The sequence below is a fragment of the Argiope bruennichi genome, chromosome 5 (genome assembly GCF_947563725.1).
Source record: "Argiope bruennichi chromosome 5, qqArgBrue1.1, whole genome shotgun sequence".
In the NCBI taxonomy this organism is placed as follows: Eukaryota; Metazoa; Arthropoda; class Arachnida; order Araneae; family Araneidae; genus Argiope; species Argiope bruennichi.
In genome coordinates this window covers 109,617,352-109,639,541 of record NC_079155.1, presented here as the reverse complement: position 1 = coordinate 109,639,541, position 22,190 = coordinate 109,617,352, and the positions used below count along the sequence as shown (strand labels likewise).

The 22,190-nt window shown below is 27.2% G+C and overlaps 1 protein-coding gene across 2 annotated transcripts in view; it reads right to left on the bottom strand.

Moving 5' to 3' along the window:
- The window catches only part of LOC129969046 (origin recognition complex subunit 3-like), a 30,198-nt gene extending 13,243 nt beyond the window's left edge, over positions 1-16,955 (bottom strand). The window contains exons 1-12 of one of the 2 annotated variants that reach the window (XM_056083453.1): positions 16,820-16,955; positions 16,603-16,648; positions 15,000-15,073; positions 14,726-14,846; positions 13,630-13,790; positions 12,414-12,494; positions 11,874-12,007; positions 10,781-10,940; positions 9,270-9,383; positions 5,759-5,892; positions 5,300-5,357; positions 4,982-5,098 (exon numbers count right to left, since the gene is read on the bottom strand). In XM_056083453.1, coding sequence (XP_055939428.1) covers positions 4,982-5,098; positions 5,300-5,357; positions 5,759-5,892; positions 9,270-9,383; positions 10,781-10,940; positions 11,874-12,007; positions 12,414-12,494; positions 13,630-13,790; positions 14,726-14,846; positions 15,000-15,073; positions 16,603-16,648; positions 16,820-16,852 — 1,233 coding nt within the window. In that variant the 5' untranslated portion in view covers positions 16,853-16,955. Of the gene's footprint in view, positions 1-4,981; positions 5,099-5,299; positions 5,358-5,758; positions 5,893-9,269; positions 9,384-10,780; positions 10,941-11,873; positions 12,008-12,413; positions 12,495-13,629; positions 13,791-14,725; positions 14,847-14,999; positions 15,074-16,602; positions 16,649-16,819 lie in introns of those variants that run through there. The other variant, XM_056083454.1, reaches the window with a different exon arrangement.
- Positions 16,956-22,190: the final 5,235 nt, after the last annotated feature.

Genomic DNA, 22,190 nt, shown 5'->3' with positions numbered 1-22,190 from the left:
ATATATATATAGAGAGAGAGAGAGAGAGAGAGAGAGAGATTAAAATTCTTTTACATTTACTTATTCCACAGTAGTGAGGTAATACAGGGGTGTTTGTGGGACCCCAAAAAATCCCCTGAAACTTTTACGGACTTACTACCGACATTTTGGAGTTTCGAGAAGGGGGGGGGGGAGAAATGAAAAATTACAATTATGAAGTATTGAATGACCTAATTATAAAAGTTCAATGAATTACTTTTTTTGCAAAATTAATAACCATAAATTTTCAAACGTATAAACTACTACATTTTATGTAAATATTTTAAATTACCTGAATTAATTCTTTTAAAAAAAATTATCTAATTTCTGCTGCTTTTTTTTATTTTCTGATGTTTGTGGGCTTGTCTTTCTTTTGTGGTGAACTTCATAATTGCAGGAAGGTTGACTTTTATTTTCCTCATTTACAGTTGAAGAAATTTCCTCGAGAACTGCACATGCAGAGGTAGAAGCAGTTTGCTTTTCTGCTAATGTAGAAGGTTTTTCAGAGACTTTTATAGGTGACTCATCTGAAATACATGTTTTTAAGTCCTCTTGATATGTTTTCCAACTTCTGTTCATATTCAGTAAGATATCTTTGTGAATTGGATCAGTCATTGGATTTTTTGAGCCATATTTTTCACATGAGGTTTCTTTAGAAGCCATTAAATCATATTTAATAGTCTGCACTGCATCTAGGGAATCAATCTTAAGAGAGGTTCTACAGTCAGTGACAAGTGTACCCATTAAGTTGAATGCACTTTCCACTAATGGGCCATGGAAGCAGCTAAGGCAGGCTTTGACCAATTTAGCCAATGTAGGATACTTATAATCATTTGTGAAATCATCTTTTAAATTAAAAACTTTAGACCAATATTTATCAATTGTACACTTGACTTGATTTCCACTTTCATCAGATGTGTAGAGCATTTCTTTGGTGATATCAATATCACTCTGGTATAACCTTATTTCAGCTTCTACTTTTGACTTTTCATTATCACTAAAGATATGGGACATAAAAGATAATAATTTTTCAAAAGCTAATATTGTACTGGTTTTACCTCTTAGCTCTAGGGCCGCGGTGGCCTGGTGGTAAGGTCTCGGCTTCGGAACCGGAGGGTTTCAGGTTCGAGACCCGATTCCACCGAAGAACCGTCGTGTAAGGGGGTCTGTTGCACGTTAAATCCGTCACGACCAAACGTCCTCCCGCTGGTGTGGTGTGGTGTGGAGAGGGGGGTGCCATCTCAGGTGTCGTCCTCGTCATCTGACCGTGGTTCAAAATTACGAGGTCCGTCCCAAAATAGCCCTAGTGTTGCTTCAAACGGGACGTTAATATAATCAAACCAAACCAAACCAAACCAACCTCTTAGCTCTGGATCTAATGCTGTAAAACTAAATAGATATGAATTTTTAAGGGGTAATTTCTGTTTCATATGCTGTGCTGTATTAGTATAAGCTTTTATCAGAGAAATTTGGAATTTTTTTGCTATTGGATGATTTTTTGATAATTTCTTCAGGAAAGGGGAAGCTTCTGCACCAGTAAATATTACTTTGCTAGGTAGATGGAATTCTGGATTTGTGACATCAACCTTTAATAAATCATTATAAGATGTGCACTCTATATTTTCTGGCTTCATAAAAAAAGAGAAAAATTTTGCCATCAATTTATAAATACTGGAATGTATTAAATGAAGCATTGGTTTTTTTGTTTCAAATAATTTAATATATGAGTTGAACTCTGGTAATACTGCTGAATACAATGCCATTTGCAATAAAGTTTTGTTTTGCATAACAAATAACCCATTTAGTATTCTTTTTTCCCGAGCTAAAGCATCCTTTGTGAGTTGTTGGGAATGCAAGCAAGAATACACCCCTTCAACATTTTTTTTCTGAGCTGCAGAAATATTTCTTTTATTGTATACAGTTTCAACGTAAGAAAAATAATCCCCTTTATCAGTTTTATCCAAGTAGTGAAAATAAAATGCAATAAGAGCATCCCACAGATCTTTGATTCTTTCTAAAACACATAAAATGTACACCCACCTATGGTCTGGTCTCTTCAAGGGCTTAAGTTTTTTAATGGCAAGGAATTCACAGATTTTGAAAACATTTTCTCTTTTACTACAACTTTTCATATCAAAATAGATGTCATCAAACAAATCTTCTAAGTATCTATCAAAACATGAAGCAAATTTTTTTGCACAGTTATTAGCTGTGTGACATGTGTCACCATCAATATCTAATAAGTGGGGTGCTTTGTTTGATCGTAGTCTGGTTTCAAAACCCCTTTTTTTTTTCCCACGCATGGTGTTACATGAGTCCATTAATACACTAATTAAATTTGCCCATGGAATATTATTATCTTCAATAGTATTAACAACTGCTTTAAAAACAGCTTCTGAATTGCAAGATTCCATCTTTAGAGATGCAAAATGATGAACTACAACTTCATTTTGATTGTTGTCATAAAACTGCACCAATATTGCCAGTATACTTTCTTGAGCATTGCTAGTACTTTCATCCAAATTTAGAGAAAATGGAGTCTCCTTTAAAGTTTTAATGATATTTTCCTTAATAGTTTTTGCAGCCCATATTTCATCTTATAACATGCAGTAGTCCTGGACATTTCCAACGATTTTAGTGCCGTCTGATCGCGGCTCAACTGTTTGCAGAGTTCAATTAAATTGGGAGCTACATTGAAAGAAAGAGAATTCTCGGCGATAAACGAAGTTATTAATACCCCTTGGCGTGCTTTTCTTGTCACTATATCCAATGGCCGAGCATCAGTCTTCATTAAGTCATCAGTATTTTTTGAATTAGCATAATTACTTAAAGTCATTGAATGTCTAATGCACTTTGAATATTTTATGTGCGTCACAGTTTTAGAATGATTTGTGAAAGCCTTGAATCCTTCCCCACCATACTTCAGCAGTGAGTTACAAAAAACACAATATGCTTGTCCAGCAACATTTATTTTTTTGCACCATGTGCAGATGGTATCCCCATTACCATCTCTCCGTTCAATCCAATTCCACCTAAATGCATTCCGGACACCTTCTTCTAATTGTATAATATCACTATTTATATCGAGAAATTTCATAGTGAAATTCTCTTGCGTACAAAAATAAAAAAATATTTCAATAAACGAAACGAAAAATTTACACGTGCATCAATAAATGAAACGAAAATTTTACACAGCGGAGAAAAAAAAGTTGCGAAGCGATCAATGACAAATAGCTAATACGGCGAAAAATCCCCCTTCTCTACTTATTGGCGCCACACCCGGAGAGATAAGACCTTTGAACCCAGAGTCACGTGATCGCACATCTGGTCGAACGAAGTCTCTCCCTTTTTTCTCTGCCGCGCCTACTTGCCGAAAAGAATCCAGAAGAGAATGTCCGAGAACCGGGGGAATGAGTCATAACTCGCAATAAGTAAAGAACAAAAAAGAAGTTTTTTCCCCCTTTTCTCCCATTATCACTGGCTTTGGAGAAAGAAAGGAAAAGTTTTCACCACACACACTGACCTTGCGTTTTCTGCTTTCAAAGCAAACAAAATTACCCAGATCAAAATAAATAATTCATTATTATTCCTACTTCCTTTTGAACGACGATCCCCGGAATTTTCGGGTATCGAAATTCAAAATCCCCGGAATTCCGGGGTTTCCCCGGAGCACAAACACTCCTGGTAATATGTAAAATATTTAACCCATAACTAGAGACAATTTCCTAACACAATCAGAGATATGGAATCAAAAAGATTCCATTGTTATTTTTCTTTTTTGTCTTTTATAAACAGCATAAGAATTTATTTTGGAAAAGTAATTCATTCTGAAAATCATGTAATTACCAAAAATATTAACATAATGTTAAACACTATAATATTAAATGTTGGAAATATATTTTTAACAAAAATGAAGAATACCATATGGATTGCAATGTGAAATATGTAGAAATTAACCGGTGCTTTATATATTTTTCAATCACAGTTTTAGAGATATGAAGTCAATGACACCAATAAATAGCAACAAAAACATTGGATTTTTTTTTTTTGTATTAATGTATTCAAACTTGGACTTATGCCAAAATACTGCGGAAATAACTGTATTAAAAAAAAAAAAAGAGCCAATGAATAATGCAGTCATTTTTGACTCCCATCTCCAGTTACAGGTTAAAATTGTGTTTTCAAGCATTTTTCAGCATCACCACAAGGTAGATGATGTAAGATATTAAAGGATATTTTTAGAGCAGAATCAAAATTTCTGCATTAAAATGATGAGAATAAAAATGTGTACAGATTTAATTTATTTATGCTTATATAAAACAATGAGGCAATTCAATAACCTCTTAGCCTGCTTCATATTTAATATCAAAATTTTTATAAATATTTTTCTGAGTTTATTTAAAAAAATAAATAATAATATAGTATTTAAATCAAATAAGAGTCAAGAATAGAGTACCTTAAAGAATCCAGTCTAGATATATGTATTTTTATACAATATAAATGAAATGAGAAATTTTACTCTTTATTCACATTTCAAGGTCAAAACATACAATTTTCCATGAAAAAAAAATCTAAAGTAGATTAATAAACAATTCACGGATGATTTGGAGAAGGAATACCATCCTTGAATAGACGATGCTCATTAACATTCACACTTTAATCACTATATCCACTGTCGGTTACTATGAAATTAGTAAATGTATTTGCTTGTCTAGAAATCATTATGGGGCAAGTTTTTAGGGTAGGGTTTATATTACAAGAATTCAAAGCAATTATTTTAAAGCTTATTTTTATGCAAAGATTTATTATGGTAATAATGACTTAGTGTAAATATCATACATTTTGGATGTTTTTCAATGTTAAGAAATTGAATGGTGTACACATTTTTCAAATTAAAAAATCTTCTTATATGTAAAAGCTAGCTATTTAAAAAGCATTATAAAAACAGGAAGGCAATATTTACCTGTTTACCTAAAGGATGTCTAGGTAAATCCTTAACTAAACAGTGAAGAATCTTCAGCAGTAGCAAATTAATTCTTTGACTTTCGTAAAGCTTTTTCATAAAACCAACAATTAATTCCTGAGAGAGATCAAAACATGTTATTTAGGTAAAATAATAATCAATCAAAATAAAAAAAATTATAATACATAATTTTTCAGTCAACTGTAAAAATATTTATTTTTTAACTGAAAAAAATTAATAAAAAAATAAAGACAGCATGTATCAAAAGAAATATTTAAAATGAATGTGAATTTAAAACATATTATAAAAGTGACTCACTTTAAAAACCTTTGGATCATCGATAGTTGATAAAAATCGAGGGTTGTTTTCTAAATATCTGCAATAGTAACAACAGAATTTTTAAAAATAGCACTTATAAGAAAAGCTCTTCAAAAAAGTAAAATGAGAAACATGTATCTATTTGTGACAAACATAATTTTTTTATTTGTATCAAATTCTATTCACCTTTAAACTATACGAATGTACTTTTAATGTCATGTAATCAATCAAATATTCCTTTTTCTATATCTATACATATTCAATAAAAATAAAATAAAATAAATTAATATAAAAACTGAAATATTTTCTTTCTCGACACACATACACATGCTTATTTAACACAAGGGAAAAGTACACTTTAACCATAAAAGGATTTAATGTTTATAAGCAACAAAATAAATAAATAAAAAATTGTTGTCACTAAATTTTTTTTTATATTTAAAAAAAAATTTAACATACGTTTTTAGAGATGGCAATTCCTTCAGTGCATGCAAATACTTTGGATTCAACTGGTTGACTTTTTTCTCAATTTCACTTTTATGACAACACAAAGATGCATAAGTTTTGCCATAAAAGTGTTCAATCAGTGAAAACTAAAACAAATAAAAGAAAATAAGGATATTTCTTCATCTCAATATCAAGTTTAATTATATTTTACAGAAAATGCACATTTTAAAAAATAACCTTTTGCTCAGAAATGAATAAGATTTAAATTGCAGACAACATACATGTATTTGAAATTTCTAAAATATAATTTAATCAATTATTTTTTTAAAATCTTTGTTTATTTAAATTTTCAATGTTGTCAATTATTTTATTTAGAATTATCAAGTAATGAAAATAATTCTCTGTAAAGCTTGAAAATGTAACAAATTGCTTTTTATCATTTAAAAAATGCATTGGATTTTTTTTTTTTCCAAGACCAACCATTAATAACCTATACACAATCTATCAGAAATTTTTCCAAGCCATAAATACATAATTCATTTTTCTAAAATAAAGTAGCTGTATTAGAAATTAAATTTTATTGGATCATATCTAATGAATATTAATTAAAATAGGAAAATAATTAAAATATATGAATGAAATATAAATGAATATATATATTAATGAAAATTAATAGCTCAATTAGATTTTTTGTGTTAGATTTTTTAAAAATTGGCCAAATGCACAGAGAGAGGCAGAGAGAAAGAAAATAAACTATTCTTTAAAAAACTAATTTAACTCATTAAAATAATTGCAATACAAAGAATACCCAGAAATTATAAAGGAAAGATTTTCTGCAAAATTAGCCAAGTCAAATACTTTTTGATTAAAGTAATTAAAAAACTGAACATGATTTTTGAAATAACCAAAAACCTCACAAATGCTTTCTTCTTTGTTTATTTAAAAATCTAATTGGTATTCACTAAAAATTTAAATTTTCAGTTCTGTAACATGAAACAATGCATTGGATGATTTGCTAAAACAATTATTTTATATATAGCAATATTTGGAACAGAATGAAGACTTATTTTCCAAATTATTCATTATGAGATAATTTGACATTAGCTAATGTCAATTTCATTTTAGCTAAGAATAATTAATTAATGCTGACCTACATCCCTCAGTGATTGTTAATCATGTTTAGTTATTATATATTATATATATATATATATATATATATATATATATATATATATATATATTATTTATTGGATATTTGGATCTAATCAAACAACATAATTCACATAATATAAAAATAGGATATTTAAATAGAAGAAGAAAATAAAATTTAATCGTATTTTTGTTTAAAACAGAGTCATCAAAGATGAAAAATTCTTTCATTTTATGAAATTTTTTTCAAGAATTCTCACATCTACATAAAACAACAACAACTATGAATTAACTAAATTATTAAAAACTATTATATATAAAATTATATAAAATAAATATATGTATGTATGTTTATTATAAAGAATGATTTTAAAACTCAAAGTGTCATTAAGCTGACAAATGAATATTAGCAAGCTAGAATAATAAACCTTCACTGAGTGCCATTTCAGTCTGGCTGATGCACTAGGTTATTTGAGATATGGAACTCTTTATATGCCAAGTTACATAAAACATTTAATATATACATGAAACTTTCTCATTGAACAATGTTTTTTAAGAAGAGGGGCTAAACAATAGCTTGTGTAGCTTATAGGTATATTTAACAATGGTAATACTTATCAAATTCATTTTATATTAATAAAGAAAAGAGTAGACTGGCTTTGCCAAATTAATGAAGGTGATGGGTAGTAATGTTCTGAAATATATTTGTAATACAATATTAAAACAGAACTAATTTTCTTTTTCAATTTTGCTTTCAAATTTAAGTCTTTATTTTGATAATTTTGACTTTGGATATTTGATTTAAAAACTCTTTTATCATCAATGTTCATATAAAAAGAATATAAAGTGCATTAAGGCAATGATGATAAATGAAATAACATACTAAATATTCAATTATAAGAATATAATAAAAATTTTTAAAATAAAATTAATAACACTTGTAACAGTTAGTATTACTAAAATTATACTAACAAATCTCATAACATAAAAGCAATTTCATTAAGTGTTCGATAAAATATAGCATATATGATATTATCTAAAAACGGTTTCAACAACATTCCACAAATTGAATGATAATGAAACTTTGTTAACAATTTTAAAACAAGGATTTGTCTAAATAAAATGTGTTTATATTTCAATTATGAATTGAAATAGAATTCCATTTTACAGGCACAAATTCTAAAATTCCATAAACAAAAGTTTACATTGATACTGTGATTCCTTAATATAAAATTTATTTTTAATTCAAAAATGAAGTTATGAAGTTATGTTTTAATTACAAATAAAGTTATTTTAGCAGTGCCATTTAAAAAACTTTTTAATTATTTCATGGATACTGATTCAGATTTCAAATAAAAGTCTAATTATGGTGACATGCCATGTAATAAATATATAAAAATAAAGAACAAAATAGATATCCTATTATCTTTCAATATCACATGACATACTTGTAAAAACTGGATGATATTCAAGCATGCATGTTAAATTCAAAACTTGATGAGGGTGAATACCCAAGGTCTAGATTTATGTGGATAATATAAAATATAAACACTTTATGTCTTTATTTCAAAATAAGGAGAATAAAATAAAAGAAGTACAGTATTAATGTTTTTCATCTGAAACTCGACATCCCTTTATTATTCCTATTTCAATAATAAGCAGACTACTGTCAAAATTCACATAAAGTAAATGCCAACATTCTGAATCTGATAGAAGACTTGTTTCCTTTGATAAATTAAACTTCCAATTTCATTCACTTTTATGTAACTAGTAAATAGTATTTAATAAATATGGATAGTTAGAAAATTTTCATATTAAACTAACAGCTCTTGAAAACTTAATAAGACTATTTTTTTATAATATTAATACATTAATTAGATAAGCAAACATTTAATGTGGGGGCATCAGACCCATGAGCTACAAATATGGTATGATTAAATATTATCAGCTTTGTAACATAAAAGGGTACATAAACATAAAAATGAAAGAGGCAGTGAAAAAATGTAAAAAATTAAAAAAGCAAAATTTTAACTGAAAAATGCATTTTTCAAATTAAATATTTGACAAATAAATTGCTAGGTTAAATATACTTGATCAATAATTGTACATTAGAGAGTCATTTTCAAAAATTAAGAGATTGCAGCAAATAACAATTTGTAAAAACCAAATGAAAAATAAATATTCAACCAGAAAAAAATACACTATATATTAACTAAAAATAATACTTGCAAGCAAAATTGAAAAAAAAATTAAATAAATAAATAAAACTCATTTATAGCATATAAATCAGATTAGAAATTTATTAAGCTTAGCCTACAAGTATTAATTAATTAATACTTGTAAGCAAATTTCACTAAAAACAATAAAAACTTACTTTTAGCATGTAAGTCAAATTAGAAATGGAAAAATCATGATAAAGTACAGAATCCACAATTAACCTAAACATCTTGGGGCCAAATTTGAAAGGTAAATCTGGGGAAATGATAACCTACAAAAATGAAACACTGTTATAAAATGTCACACATTTTCAAAAATCTAAGGCATGCATTTAATTTTGTTTTTAAAATGAATATAAATAATTAAAATAATTATTATAGGTTAAACTAATTACTGAAAACTCTGTTAGGAGTTTCTTAGATATATGAACACAATTTTGCAACATATGTAGTTTATTATTATTATTATTTTTGTACAGTAAACTTCAACAGCCACTTTGGCTTGCAGAATATAAAAGATTCCTCATCAATTATTCCTGAGAGCAACAATAGATTTATGAGAGTTGAAAGTGGCCATATAGTATATGTGAAAGTTGAGGGACAAACACTAATTTTATGAAAATGCAGCATGTAACCATAAGACATATTTCAAGAGTTGGGATGCATGGAGCTTTACATATTCCTTATCAATCCATAAGTAATTAAATATGCAAGTAATTTCTGTATTTTATATGTTTAACAAATTAGGTTAAGAGGAAACCTGTTTACATTATGGCGGATCGGAATGAGCGAGGATAGAACCTGGGACCTTGTGGTTTGCAGCCCAGTAACATGACCACAATACAAAAGCAATTACTTGTGCAGCGTAGTTGTTACCTGGCTTATAAGCTTTCACCACAGACTCTCCCTCCAGTGAGTCAGAGGTGAGACGAATGATATGGCTGTTGAGTGGTGATGTATTAGCTGTTGATTCTAATGCGCCTGTACCCATTTGAGAAGCGTCAAGCGTTATGGGGAGCATGTGTGGGTGAGCGGTTGCTGATGCTGCATCAAGTGAGTCTGACGACTTTGGTTGCGGATAGATAGCACCACAACAGCTGTACGAAGGTTGAAGGTTCATCGTCCGAGGTCACAAATGTTGGTGAATTGTTATGAGTGAGGATAGAACCTGGGACCTTGTGGTTCGCAACCGAGTAACATGACCACGATACAAAAGCAATTGTTCGTACAGCGTAGTTGTTAACTGGCTTATAAGCTTTCACCACAACATAAATAAGAAAAGTCCCTGTTTAATAGTCTGTTATTGAATTCAATTTGGGGAAAAAATGTATCACCTAGATTGTACAAAAAACACAAGTTTTTCTTTTGAGGCCTTCATTGACAAAAACTTTAGAGAAAACATTATTACCTATCCTGTGATTGCAAAGAAAACTACTTCATACAAAATAAAAATGCCTCTTAAATAGAATGAATAAGAAATAATATTTAAATGTAACTAAATAATGTCACTAGAAATTAAATGTTAATATTAATATATAATAAAATATTACTAAAATATATATAAATGTTAGTATTAATAAAAATATAACAAATTTAACTAAGCATATATCATTCTAAGAGAAATCAGCAAAGTGTAGAGAATAACATATGAAAAATTTTAATAACTTGCCTCTTCAATGATTCGAGTTAAAAATTTTGCAGCGGACACAGAATGGAATGTTTCCAAGCCCAAACAACATAATGCTTTGGGTGGCAGAATGTCGTGCAAGGTGAACATTGAAGAAGCCATTCCAAAAATTAGAACTATTGGTAATTTCCCACAATAAATTCTGAAAAGAAACAAATACACAAAATAAATAAGATTTCCAATATAAATAAAAACAGAAAGAAATCTTAAAAACTGTTATAAGAATAAAAATTTTGTAAACAAATGATACATTATTAATTATTCCTACCACAATAAAATTTTAAAAAAATTAAGTCAAGACTTTTAAAATGGCTGGTTTTTATTTCATTAAGTGATCAACAGATTAAATTTGACACAAAAGCTTCTGAATTTTGAAAATTTAGTAAATAATCAGAAATGACTTAAGATAGAAACTCCCCATTTAAAAACAGGACAAAAATTTGGGAATAAAATGTACTCCAAGGGTAAAGAAAAATCATTTATAACACAAAAGTATATCCAAAAATAAACCTTGGATTTAACACACCAAAAAAATAATAAAATGACTTGTTTTTAATTATAGTTTATAAAACCTAAGAGTCTGCAAATATATAGTTGAATAAAATAAGAGGATTACTGGAGGAGCATAAAATAAAGATTGATTAAAAAAAGGAATTTACAAATCATGCACAGAAAATTGAATTCATTTTTCTTATTCATAATTGAAAACTAAAAGGAAATAAAAAAATTATTTTAACTTGAGTATTGTTTAGCATATATTAAATTTTATCTTTGCATGAAAAAGGTAAGGAGAATTTTCTTATAGTAGTAAGCATAAATTAGTCTAAGGTGCTGGAAAAAAGAAAAACACTTATGTAACTATACATGAAATTATAAAATAATAATAATAGATAAAATGCTGACAATACTTCAGAATCAATAATTAATAAACACATGAATGTTTTATGCTTTCATATCTTACTATTTACAATCTTTGCCTTCAAATGTTTCTCAAATATTGAAAATAAAAATATTTAATTTTATACCTTTTCTTTATAGAAACCCATTTAAATATACACAAATTATGTTCTCTTACTTGCATAAATAAATCAGCTTCTGTAATATTTCTGGATTAAAACTTTCCACGTCTTGTATGAGGAAAACAATTGGTTTCAGTGAATGCTGTGTTTTATTTTGGATAGTTTTAGCCTTTTTCTTGGGAGATGCTACCTGAAATTTATAAAAAGGGCTCAAAGGTCATTTGAATTGATAAAATATTTCATGACACTTTTAAAAACATTTAAACATAGCAATTGTAATTATAATAATAATGCAAGTATATGCATTGGCAAACTTGATGAACACATTTATTTTTAAATAAGGCATATTATACTTAAAATATATTATTGCTATTTAAAGAAAAATATTGTCAAACTGATTAAATTAAATTTCCATAAAGGATTTTAAACATTGCACAAATAATGTAGAGCAACGAATAATACCAGGAAATAATGGTGCATTCGATAAAAAATATATATACTTCATCCTTATTAAAGGAGCACCTTTATACTAGAAATGAAATAATAAAATAATAATGTTCTTAGACTTTACAGAAATACAATGGAAAGAATTTTACCTGGATGCTACAATAATATTCATATAACTTGGCAAAACCATATTCTTGTTTTTTGGGAAGATCTTCACTAAGCTTAAAGAACTAAAACAGGGAATGAGAGTTTCATTATACATTGTATAATAGTATTGTTTTAATGAGTTTATTATATATTTTATTTAAACAATATCTTATTTAAGTTTTATTTTTAGATAACACACACACACGCAAGCGCACGCGCGAGAAATAAACTAGCCTGTTTCTAAATTTTAAACTGTTTGATTATAATATCAAATCAAGTGTTTCCATTCTGGATTTAGAATATTAAAATTAGAAATAAAACAAAACCTAGAATAAAATAAATATAAAGTAGTAGAAACTATGATGCAATAAAAAAGAAATCAAGTTTTAAAAAAAGTATTTTGTTTTAATTGTAGGTCTTAAATTTTAAACACTAATGCCATGAAATTTAAAAATAAAACAACTATTATCACTTAAATGGGTTTCCCCCCCTCCTAATGTGTCATATAATTATTTGTTAATATATAATATGAAACAATTTAATAATTAAATACATTTGAACAAAAATATCATTTTCAATTTAAGTAGTTATAAAATTTGTCAACTTATTTAAATCAACTAAAAATAAATATCCAAGTAAATAAATTTTTAAAATATCAAATTGTCTTTTTATAAATAATGAATCATTTTTAAATAAAAAAATTTGATACATTTTTGCAAGCAGCCAAAATATACAATATTTTTTAGTTCTTGTATCTGTAAACAAGAGTCATCAAAATGCACACTAAACTAAGCAATGTTCCATCATGAAATATATAACTCAGATGTGAGATTTCTATACTCATAGCATCTTCACATATTTGGCAACTGATGAGCTAATCAAAAAATTACATTTAAAGATAATAATAATTACTGTCAGGTTAAGTGAATAAGAATAAGGATCTTCTTAAAATAACTGAATAAGATGTTCCCTCTGATTTTTAATTGAAAATGAGAATACATACTTCAAGACATATTTTCCACAAAAAAAATAAAGAGATGTAAAATTTATAAACATCTAAGAATAAATACTTATAATGAACAACAACTAATAGAATAGAAAAGAATATTTTTTAAACATTTGAACTTTGTACAAAAAGGTTCCTACCTATAATTGTTATAAATTTCCATTTTTTTAAATTGCAATTGAAAGATGAAAAAAAAAAAAAAAAAAACTTACCTCTGTGTACCTTTTATGAATTTCAAAGAGTATCACTTGAAGCATATTTTGTACACTTGAGCATTTTTTGGATTCTAGAATCACAGAGCTGTAAATATCATTCAAATGTAAATGTTCTTCCAACAGGTTAAAAATATGAGAATGATCAGGCATGTTGACTCCTAAAAATAAATATTTGCTTAGTTTAAAAAAACTAACTAATAAAATTGAGTATTAGATTAATGATTCTGGAAATATTTTATTAAATATATACATACATGAAGAGCGAAATAAACAAAATTTTAAATCCTCCCAGAAGAGAACACATCTTTATACTAAAATTCTATACGAATTAACAAACATATAACATTTATTAAAATATAATACATTCCTTTAATGAGAAGTTAAAATAAAAATATTTTAAGAACATTATTACAAATACAAAAAAAAATAATTTTTTAACTGTATGACTTCTTAAAGAACTGGTTAAAAGTTCAAATACTCTTTATTCTGAATTGAAAATATCTACAAAACCTAACATAAAATCCATACAAACTGAATAGATTTATTAGAATTGTGATTACTAATAGAATATTAGATAATAATATAGAATAACAAAACTCAAAAATTTTAAAAACTAATTTACTTATATTCTTCCAAAACAGAATAAATTTTAAGCCTACTAAAAAAATTGCAAAATGTTTCATTACTGATTAATATCAAAATTTTCAAATGCTTGTTTATATATTTTGTCTATTTCCTTGTCATTTCTATTTTATTTATTGATTTTCTTTAATATTTAAAATTATTTTAATGTTACCTCCATTCTTCTTTAAAAAGTTAAAGAATAAATTTAATATGAAATAAATATACATGCTTTAATGTATAAAAATGTAAAATTACTGAATAAAATGACAATGTATAAAAATGGAATTATATTTGCATTTTTATACATTGGAAACATTTTATACATATTTGGATTTTTATACATTATAGGTTAAAATAAAAATAAGGAGTGGAAACTCTATGCACTATGAGATTTCTAGGGGAAAAAAATATTACTAAGATAGATATTAGTCAATTGTAGATAATAAGTTTTAGATTATATTTTAATTACCCATCACAAGAACAGCTGCAGGAATTTCTTGAGTTTTTTGCAATGGATACTGGAAAGCATTATTAATAAAATTCACAATGCCAGTAACAAATGTTTCCATGTAAATTTTCATCTCAATGTCCTGTAAAAGCAAACTTCATCAGTAAACATATTTTTAGGTGGGAAATAATTGAATTATAAATATTCAGGAAATTTAAGCATGTTTCAGAATAATATTATTTGACAAATAAACTTTTAATGTCAGTAATAATACAACATTAAAATGCTACTATACTTTTATCTTAGTTTCAATTTCACTCCATAAGAATTCTACATGTTTCTTTACAGCAAGTAAGGTTTCATTACCACCTAAATAGAAAAAATAATAAGCTATTGAAATGTGATTTTTTTACAAGGAAAAAAAAATCATTATACACAGTACAAAAAACTTCAGCTATTTATTCTGATTATGAAATCCTTTATTCCTTACATTTAATCATAATTCAAAAGCAGTATTAAAAAAAATAACTACTTTGTAAATGTATGTATATTTATATAGAGAGTAAAAGATTCAACAAACTGAACAGATCGTTCTGTTTGTTGCAGACCAGCAAAATTACTTATAACATAAAGATATATTTTTAAAAAGTTACAAAAAAAAATTATTACATTTCTGTATATTCTGTTTTTATTAATGAGAATGAACTACTTTATTAGAAATAGTCACATGAAACACCCTAAAAAAATTATATATACACAACTGGACAAAATTGTAAAAACATTTGGAAAAAACTGCACATCTAAAATTTGACACTTGACAGCATCGGTTTTAATTTTTTAAATCTATAGAAAGATAATTTCACTAAGAATATGATGCAATTTTCATGGTTGCATTTTTCCTTAAGAATGTAGTTGATAAGAAAAAATGAAACTAGGATTGAAATTTTGCTTCATTTAGTGATCATAGCCGAACTGCTTTTGAATAAGTTTCTTTAGTGATTCAATATATATTTATAATTCTCTAGTTTGATTTTTCCTAGGTATAGAATAAATTATACAGAAACATTTGATTTCTTCTTTCTTCAATCCACTAGTATGAAAACCTACATTGAATATTGCTGAAATAAAAAAAATGAATCCACATCTTTTCCAATTCAATCCACATCTTTTGAAGATATTATTTATAGAAGGATTTAGTTAGGCTGAAAACTTTATTTTTACATTTTAAATTCTATTAATCATGCTAAATCCACCTAAATGGTCAATATCACATAACTATAGACCGTTTTTCACTGTAAGTGTTATGCAACTAGGCTTTAAATCTTACCTAATTCTATTCCATACATGTATATTTTTTGCTATCAAACATGAGGTATTTCATTTCATTTTTTCAAATGATACTATTGCATTTTTTCACAATCGTGAAGATGTGTTTGAAGCTTGTATTATTCTTCAACTAATTTTCTTTTTTTTTTTTTTTTTAAAACCACAGATTCTAATATTTAAAATAATTTTTAAAGTGTGAACAAGCAGTTCTTCATTCACTGTGTTATTTCTTTCTCAAAAAATATAACTGCATCAAATGTTAGTAGTACTACTTTGACTCAAAGTAAATCCTGAAAGTGATATTTAAAATGCTCCTTTGTAGAAAAGTTTTTATCAAACATATTTACAAAATGAATAATGCACATCAAATTTCATAATTTATGAATATTTTGTATAAAAAATTTAAGAAGTAATTTAAAAAATTAAGACAAATTTGAGATTACTTTTATTTTTGAAAGATAATGCAATTTGAAATGAGGTCATGTCTCAAAACCATTTGCTATAATAAGAGCACAAAAAACAAAAACAAGAAACAGACATTAAAGAATAATTTTTTAACAAAAGGATCTCACCTGATTTCTTATTCTTTTGTTTTTCAGGTTTATGAACAAAGCAACCCTAAAAATAATAATGATTGATGAAATAAAAATAACTTAAAAACATTGAATAATAGAAAAACAATATTATACATGAAAATAATAATAACAAAGGAAAAACATATTGTAAAATAATTTAAAAAGACCAGACATTTTTAAAGGAAATTAAGATTATTTCATAAAATATAATTACTTTATTAATAGAAGCAGAATCATATTCATCCATTGATAAAAAATATTTCTAAAAAAATCTCAAGTAAATTTGTAAAAACAACCACTTTCTCTTAGATGCGTTTTAACAAAAGGATATTATACATAAACACTTCTCGTAACCAAACTGTTTCTTTTTCCCTCCAAACAATAATAATTCTTTCCTTCACTTCACTTCTAAATGCATCTTTTTAACGAATCACTTCAAACGAATCAGAATAAAAAGTATTGTAACTGCATTGGCAAAGTAAATAAAACCTACTTTTTTTATGATAATATTTTTCCTCCTGAAGGCGAAACTTTAACTCAACACTTCAGTTATATAATTTTTGAATCGCTCTATAAAATTGCTTCGAGACGGGCTGAATAATTTTTTAATATAAATGATTTATGTAGTCTACATATTTATAATTTACTTTCTCAATTTTTTCATCTTAAATTGTTTGATATAAAATATACAGATAATCAATCTTTTCTTTTTAATTCTTTGGATAAAAAAAAAAGTAAAAAACTGTTTTAAATATCATAATTTTTCAGTATTCCATTACAATTTTCGAGGCATGTTTTGTCAGGTCTACAGTCATTTTTTTCATTTCATTGTCGTAATTTAATATTTCGAAAATTCTTTTACTCTTTAAATTTAAAATAGAACATGCCATTATTTTAAAATTCTTTACATTAAATTCAAATACCAAAATAACATTCATTGGTGGTTGCTTATGTGGCGGATTGGAATGAGCGAGGATAGATCCTGGGACCTTGTGGTTCGCAGCCCAGCAACATGACCACAATACAAAAGCAATTGCTCATGTAGCGTAGCTGTTAACTGGCTTATAAGCCTTCACCATACTTATCATGAAATCACATTAATAAGTGAACCAATTGCTTTCTAAAAAACAAACTTCCTGTTTACCGTCAGTTCGAATTGTTTTAATCTGTGAAGCCGAAATATTTCAGCAACAAAATGTTATATATTTTTTTAAATATTTTAATTTTGAAAGTAACATATTTGTTATATAACAAATATATTTTAGTTCTTTCATACTCACAATCATTATATCTTTACTCTTGCTAAGCGATGATAGTTTTATTGTAGTCTATATTATCAACATTATATTCAAAATCCTGTATTAACCATTCGTATGTTAAACTGACGCAATGATGTGGTTTTCTTATCTGATAATGGTATCCGTCGTAAATAGTACTCTCGTAGTTTCAAAATGAGATTCTTTTAAATGAGATGAAATTATAAAATTATCTAGAATGACACGATCTCATCCTCTTTTATTTTTTACTAGCCACGTTTGGTGACCAGCCGGTACGCCAATCTTAATGCTCGTTAAAATTTTAATAATTAAATATTTTATGTAGCTCCTATTTTAATAGCTTCTTCATCAAAATATTTTAAAGCTCCAAATTTGGATAGTCATATAATTCACTCATAATATTAAAAAAGCCTTCGGTCATAACGTAATATGTATCTCTCTCATTTTCTGTTAGCTCCCGTAGAATTTATACTTGAAATTAAAGTGGAAAGGATTAAACTGCAATTAATATAAATATATCTGTTTACTAAAACAAAGCCTTTTTTTTAATTTTGAGTACTGAAAATAGAGCCGCTTAAACCTTATGTGCACTCAAGAATACCTTTCATAATTTATGTAATATCTCAAGAATTTGTCAACAAAATGTTCTCCGATTCATCATGAAACCCCGTTTTTGTTTTACTTTCGAAAGAATTTAAATGCCGCGAATAACAACATTTTATTTTGTTTCGGTCTATAAATATACTTCAAAAAATTATGAAGTCTAAATTTATATAGACCTTTGCTCCCAAGGAATCATATTCTGCGAAATATTTTTGACACTTCAACTTTTAAACAAATATATGAGCGTTTCTATGCAATGCTATCAAATCTGATCGCTTTATGAAGTTTTGAATAGAATTCTTTCGAAAAATCAACATTTTTATAATCTTAGGCCAATCAGTCTTAAGAAACCCTGGGCTCTGATTTGGATAACATCTTTGCGAAGGTCGATGAAGAGATCTTAAATCGCACGTTTTTATTTAATAATGGTATTCAAATTTCCATAAATCGGTCAGTTTTAATGACTGATTTAATTAACTGCAGTGCAATTTTTAAAAAACATTTTATGTCTCAAGAATATTTTGTTAAATATAATTCCCAGAGTAGAGAGAGGATTTAGATGAAAGCTAAACATTCTTAATTTATTAGAGCATTTATTGACTCAAGTTACATAAAATATAATTATTTGCTTCATTTAGACCATTTTAACTTATGCATTTCTATTATTAAAGTTTTAAAAATTAGCCCTGAATTGAAAGATATACATTAAAACATTTTTGCTTTAATTTTATCCAATTTATTGAATTAATAATGTAGATATTGTAAATGTATTGTAAAAGATCATAGAAAAATGTCATCTTGCATTTATTTTTTAAAAAATATATTATCATGTGAGAACATGATCTTGTTTTGGTTTGAGGCCTTTGTAACCACAAAATTCACGGGCAGAAAATTGGTGATTTATCGCTTTTGAGGTATCATTTTGAAGCGAGTTATCGTCACCAAAAAGTTATAACTTTGCACGAAAAAAAATGACTTAAAATAACAATGCTCTCATATGATAACATGACATTTGCAATAGCAGAATTCAATTTTTATTTTTATTTCATATTTATTTCATTTCTTACAGACACGTGCTGAAAATTACCTTTTTATATGTTTAATTTGCAATAAAACGATTTATTTTTCATTTGAGTTTTTGTCAATATGGTGGCAAAGGTTGATAAAAGCTAATTTTTTCTTCTTCATGCGTAATGTACACTTGCAGGTTAAATTTTATTTTTATCTTGTGCGAAATAAATCGTTAAAGAATATGATTAAATTATTTTTTAAAAAATTCATGAGAAATAGAAAGTTAATTTGTTGGTTAAAATATTAGTATTATTAAAAAGATGATTTTTTGATCTTTAGTATGATGAAAAATCAGTTTTGTGCTGTAATATTTTCGGAAATTATAGCGAAATTTCGCTTAATTTTTAATTAATTAAAATTTTAATTAAAAATTTTAAAAAATCGCTCCAAGGTTCACATTTCCGGCCGCCAGGGTATGCACTTGCCAAATTTGGTAGTTGTAGGTCGAACGGTCTGGACTGTAGAGCGCCAACACACACACACACACGTGTGTGTATGCTGTATAATTTTGGCAGTTGCTTAGAAGATGATATAAATTATTATGTAAAAAAATATTTTACATGAAATATATCTGGTGTATGGTGGAAAAATTTAGTGTTCGCATTTGAGACTGGATATTATTAAATCGGTGTCTGCATCGAATTTATTTGTGTACAAACTTTTATTTTATTAATTTCTTATATTTTGATATTTTTTCTACCAATCTCCCGATTTGGCATAATTTTGAATAGAAATTGCTCAGTTGTTTGTGCAGACTTTATTTTGAATAATCATAGTTTCTGAAGTTAATCACTTTATATTATGTTCATTGCTTTTTTTTGTTTCCATTTCCGAAACTTTCAATTTTTTATTCGATTTAAAATAAATTACATTTTCCATACATTTCTTCTTACTCAAACTATTCAAAGTCCTTTATTCTGGATATATATGCTACTTTACAACAAAATAATATCTTGTAGCCACGCATTAACAGTGTCATTACGGTTTTCCGTAGATTTCAATGTATTTTTACAATCCCACAAACATGCTTTTAGTTGTTATTAAGAGCCTTAAAGAAAGCAAGTATTTATATAAAAGAGTCTAACAGCTTTTATAAATTGCAAGCATCCATCACTTAAGCAGGGTTTACACTCGATCATTATAAGACGGTCTCCAGGCAAAGCATGCTTAGAAAGGTTGAAAAATTCTGTTCGGTCGATGGCATGTAATTGTCCCGACGGGACAACAATATGACGCTGTATTGCATTTTTCTCTTACTGCGCCTGCTTTTATAGAATTTGACAATTTTGTTGGCATGAAAAAATTGATCACTTATCATAGATTAATTCCGACATTTATTGTTCTGTGTTCTGTTTGATGAGATGTTGTTTTTTTAAATTTTTTTTCATTTTATTTGCCATTTATTTTCTATACTTTTCCAGATTTAAGTATGTTGACCTTTTTTTTAAAAAAAATTATTAGATTTCTTTATGTAAATATCCACCATTTTAATACGATGCACAGCGAATAAGAAAAATTCAAGGACGCCAAAACGGCAATTTATAGCCAAGCATGGAATGCTGAATCTATCTTATGATATTGTGGCAAACATAAATAAGTCTCTTTCTGCGCATGCGCTACTTATTGGCCATCTTATAACTGGCTGAGTGTAAACAAGGTATTATTTTCAGTTAGATCTTTGCAACAAATTCAATGTAATTAAAAAAAATTATATAATATTTACGCATCATAACATCGAAGACAAATGCACTTAACTATTATTATCCAATTAATTCCACAAAACTATAATATGTTATCCTCTTCTTGCATAAAATTTGGCCCTTGGGTTAATCCGTGAACACTATGAGTGCGCAGATTTTTATATTCACTCATGAGAATTATTTACCTCGTATTATTGTAATAAAAACCACTTGTGTACTTGCATATTAATTGCACGCCACTGGCAAACAATAATCATGAAAGATCGATCGGAGTGAATCGATCGTTTTTATTGAATATACTTTCGATCTTTGCCGATTAATTCCTGAAAAAGTACCAGAAAATCGAGTATTTTCAACCTTTTTTCAGATCAACTGAAACCAAAATTTAATTCAGAACTATAGTTGTAACCACAATTCATTCCTTCAAATCAATTCATTTTTGTATTATCGTGTTTACATACATGAGGAAATACAGACCGAAAGATGGTCAAAACCTTGATGGTTTTGGTTCCAAATTTAATGGGCATTTATATTTTAGATATTTAATATGTGCGACACATGTTATCATCCATTTCTTTATTTTAATGCGATAACAATAAAATCCATGTTATGTTATCGCATTAACATATTCGGCAGATTTCATCGGAATGGATTTCCTTCAAAATTTGATAGAAATTTATAAATTTTATGGAAAAACAATATACCGAATTCCGCTTGTATGTTTTGAAGTTATTGTGTTCACAGACATAGAGGCAGAATTTCAAAAATGCATTCTTAGTGAAGTCTGAAACAAGCGGATTGGTTAAAATCTCGAGTTCAAATATTTTGACGATTATATTTTCTTCTTATTCACTTCGTATATGAGAAAATAAGGAAGCACAAAAGCAGCATTTAAAACATTTTTATTTAGATATTTCTACAATTCTTGTACACA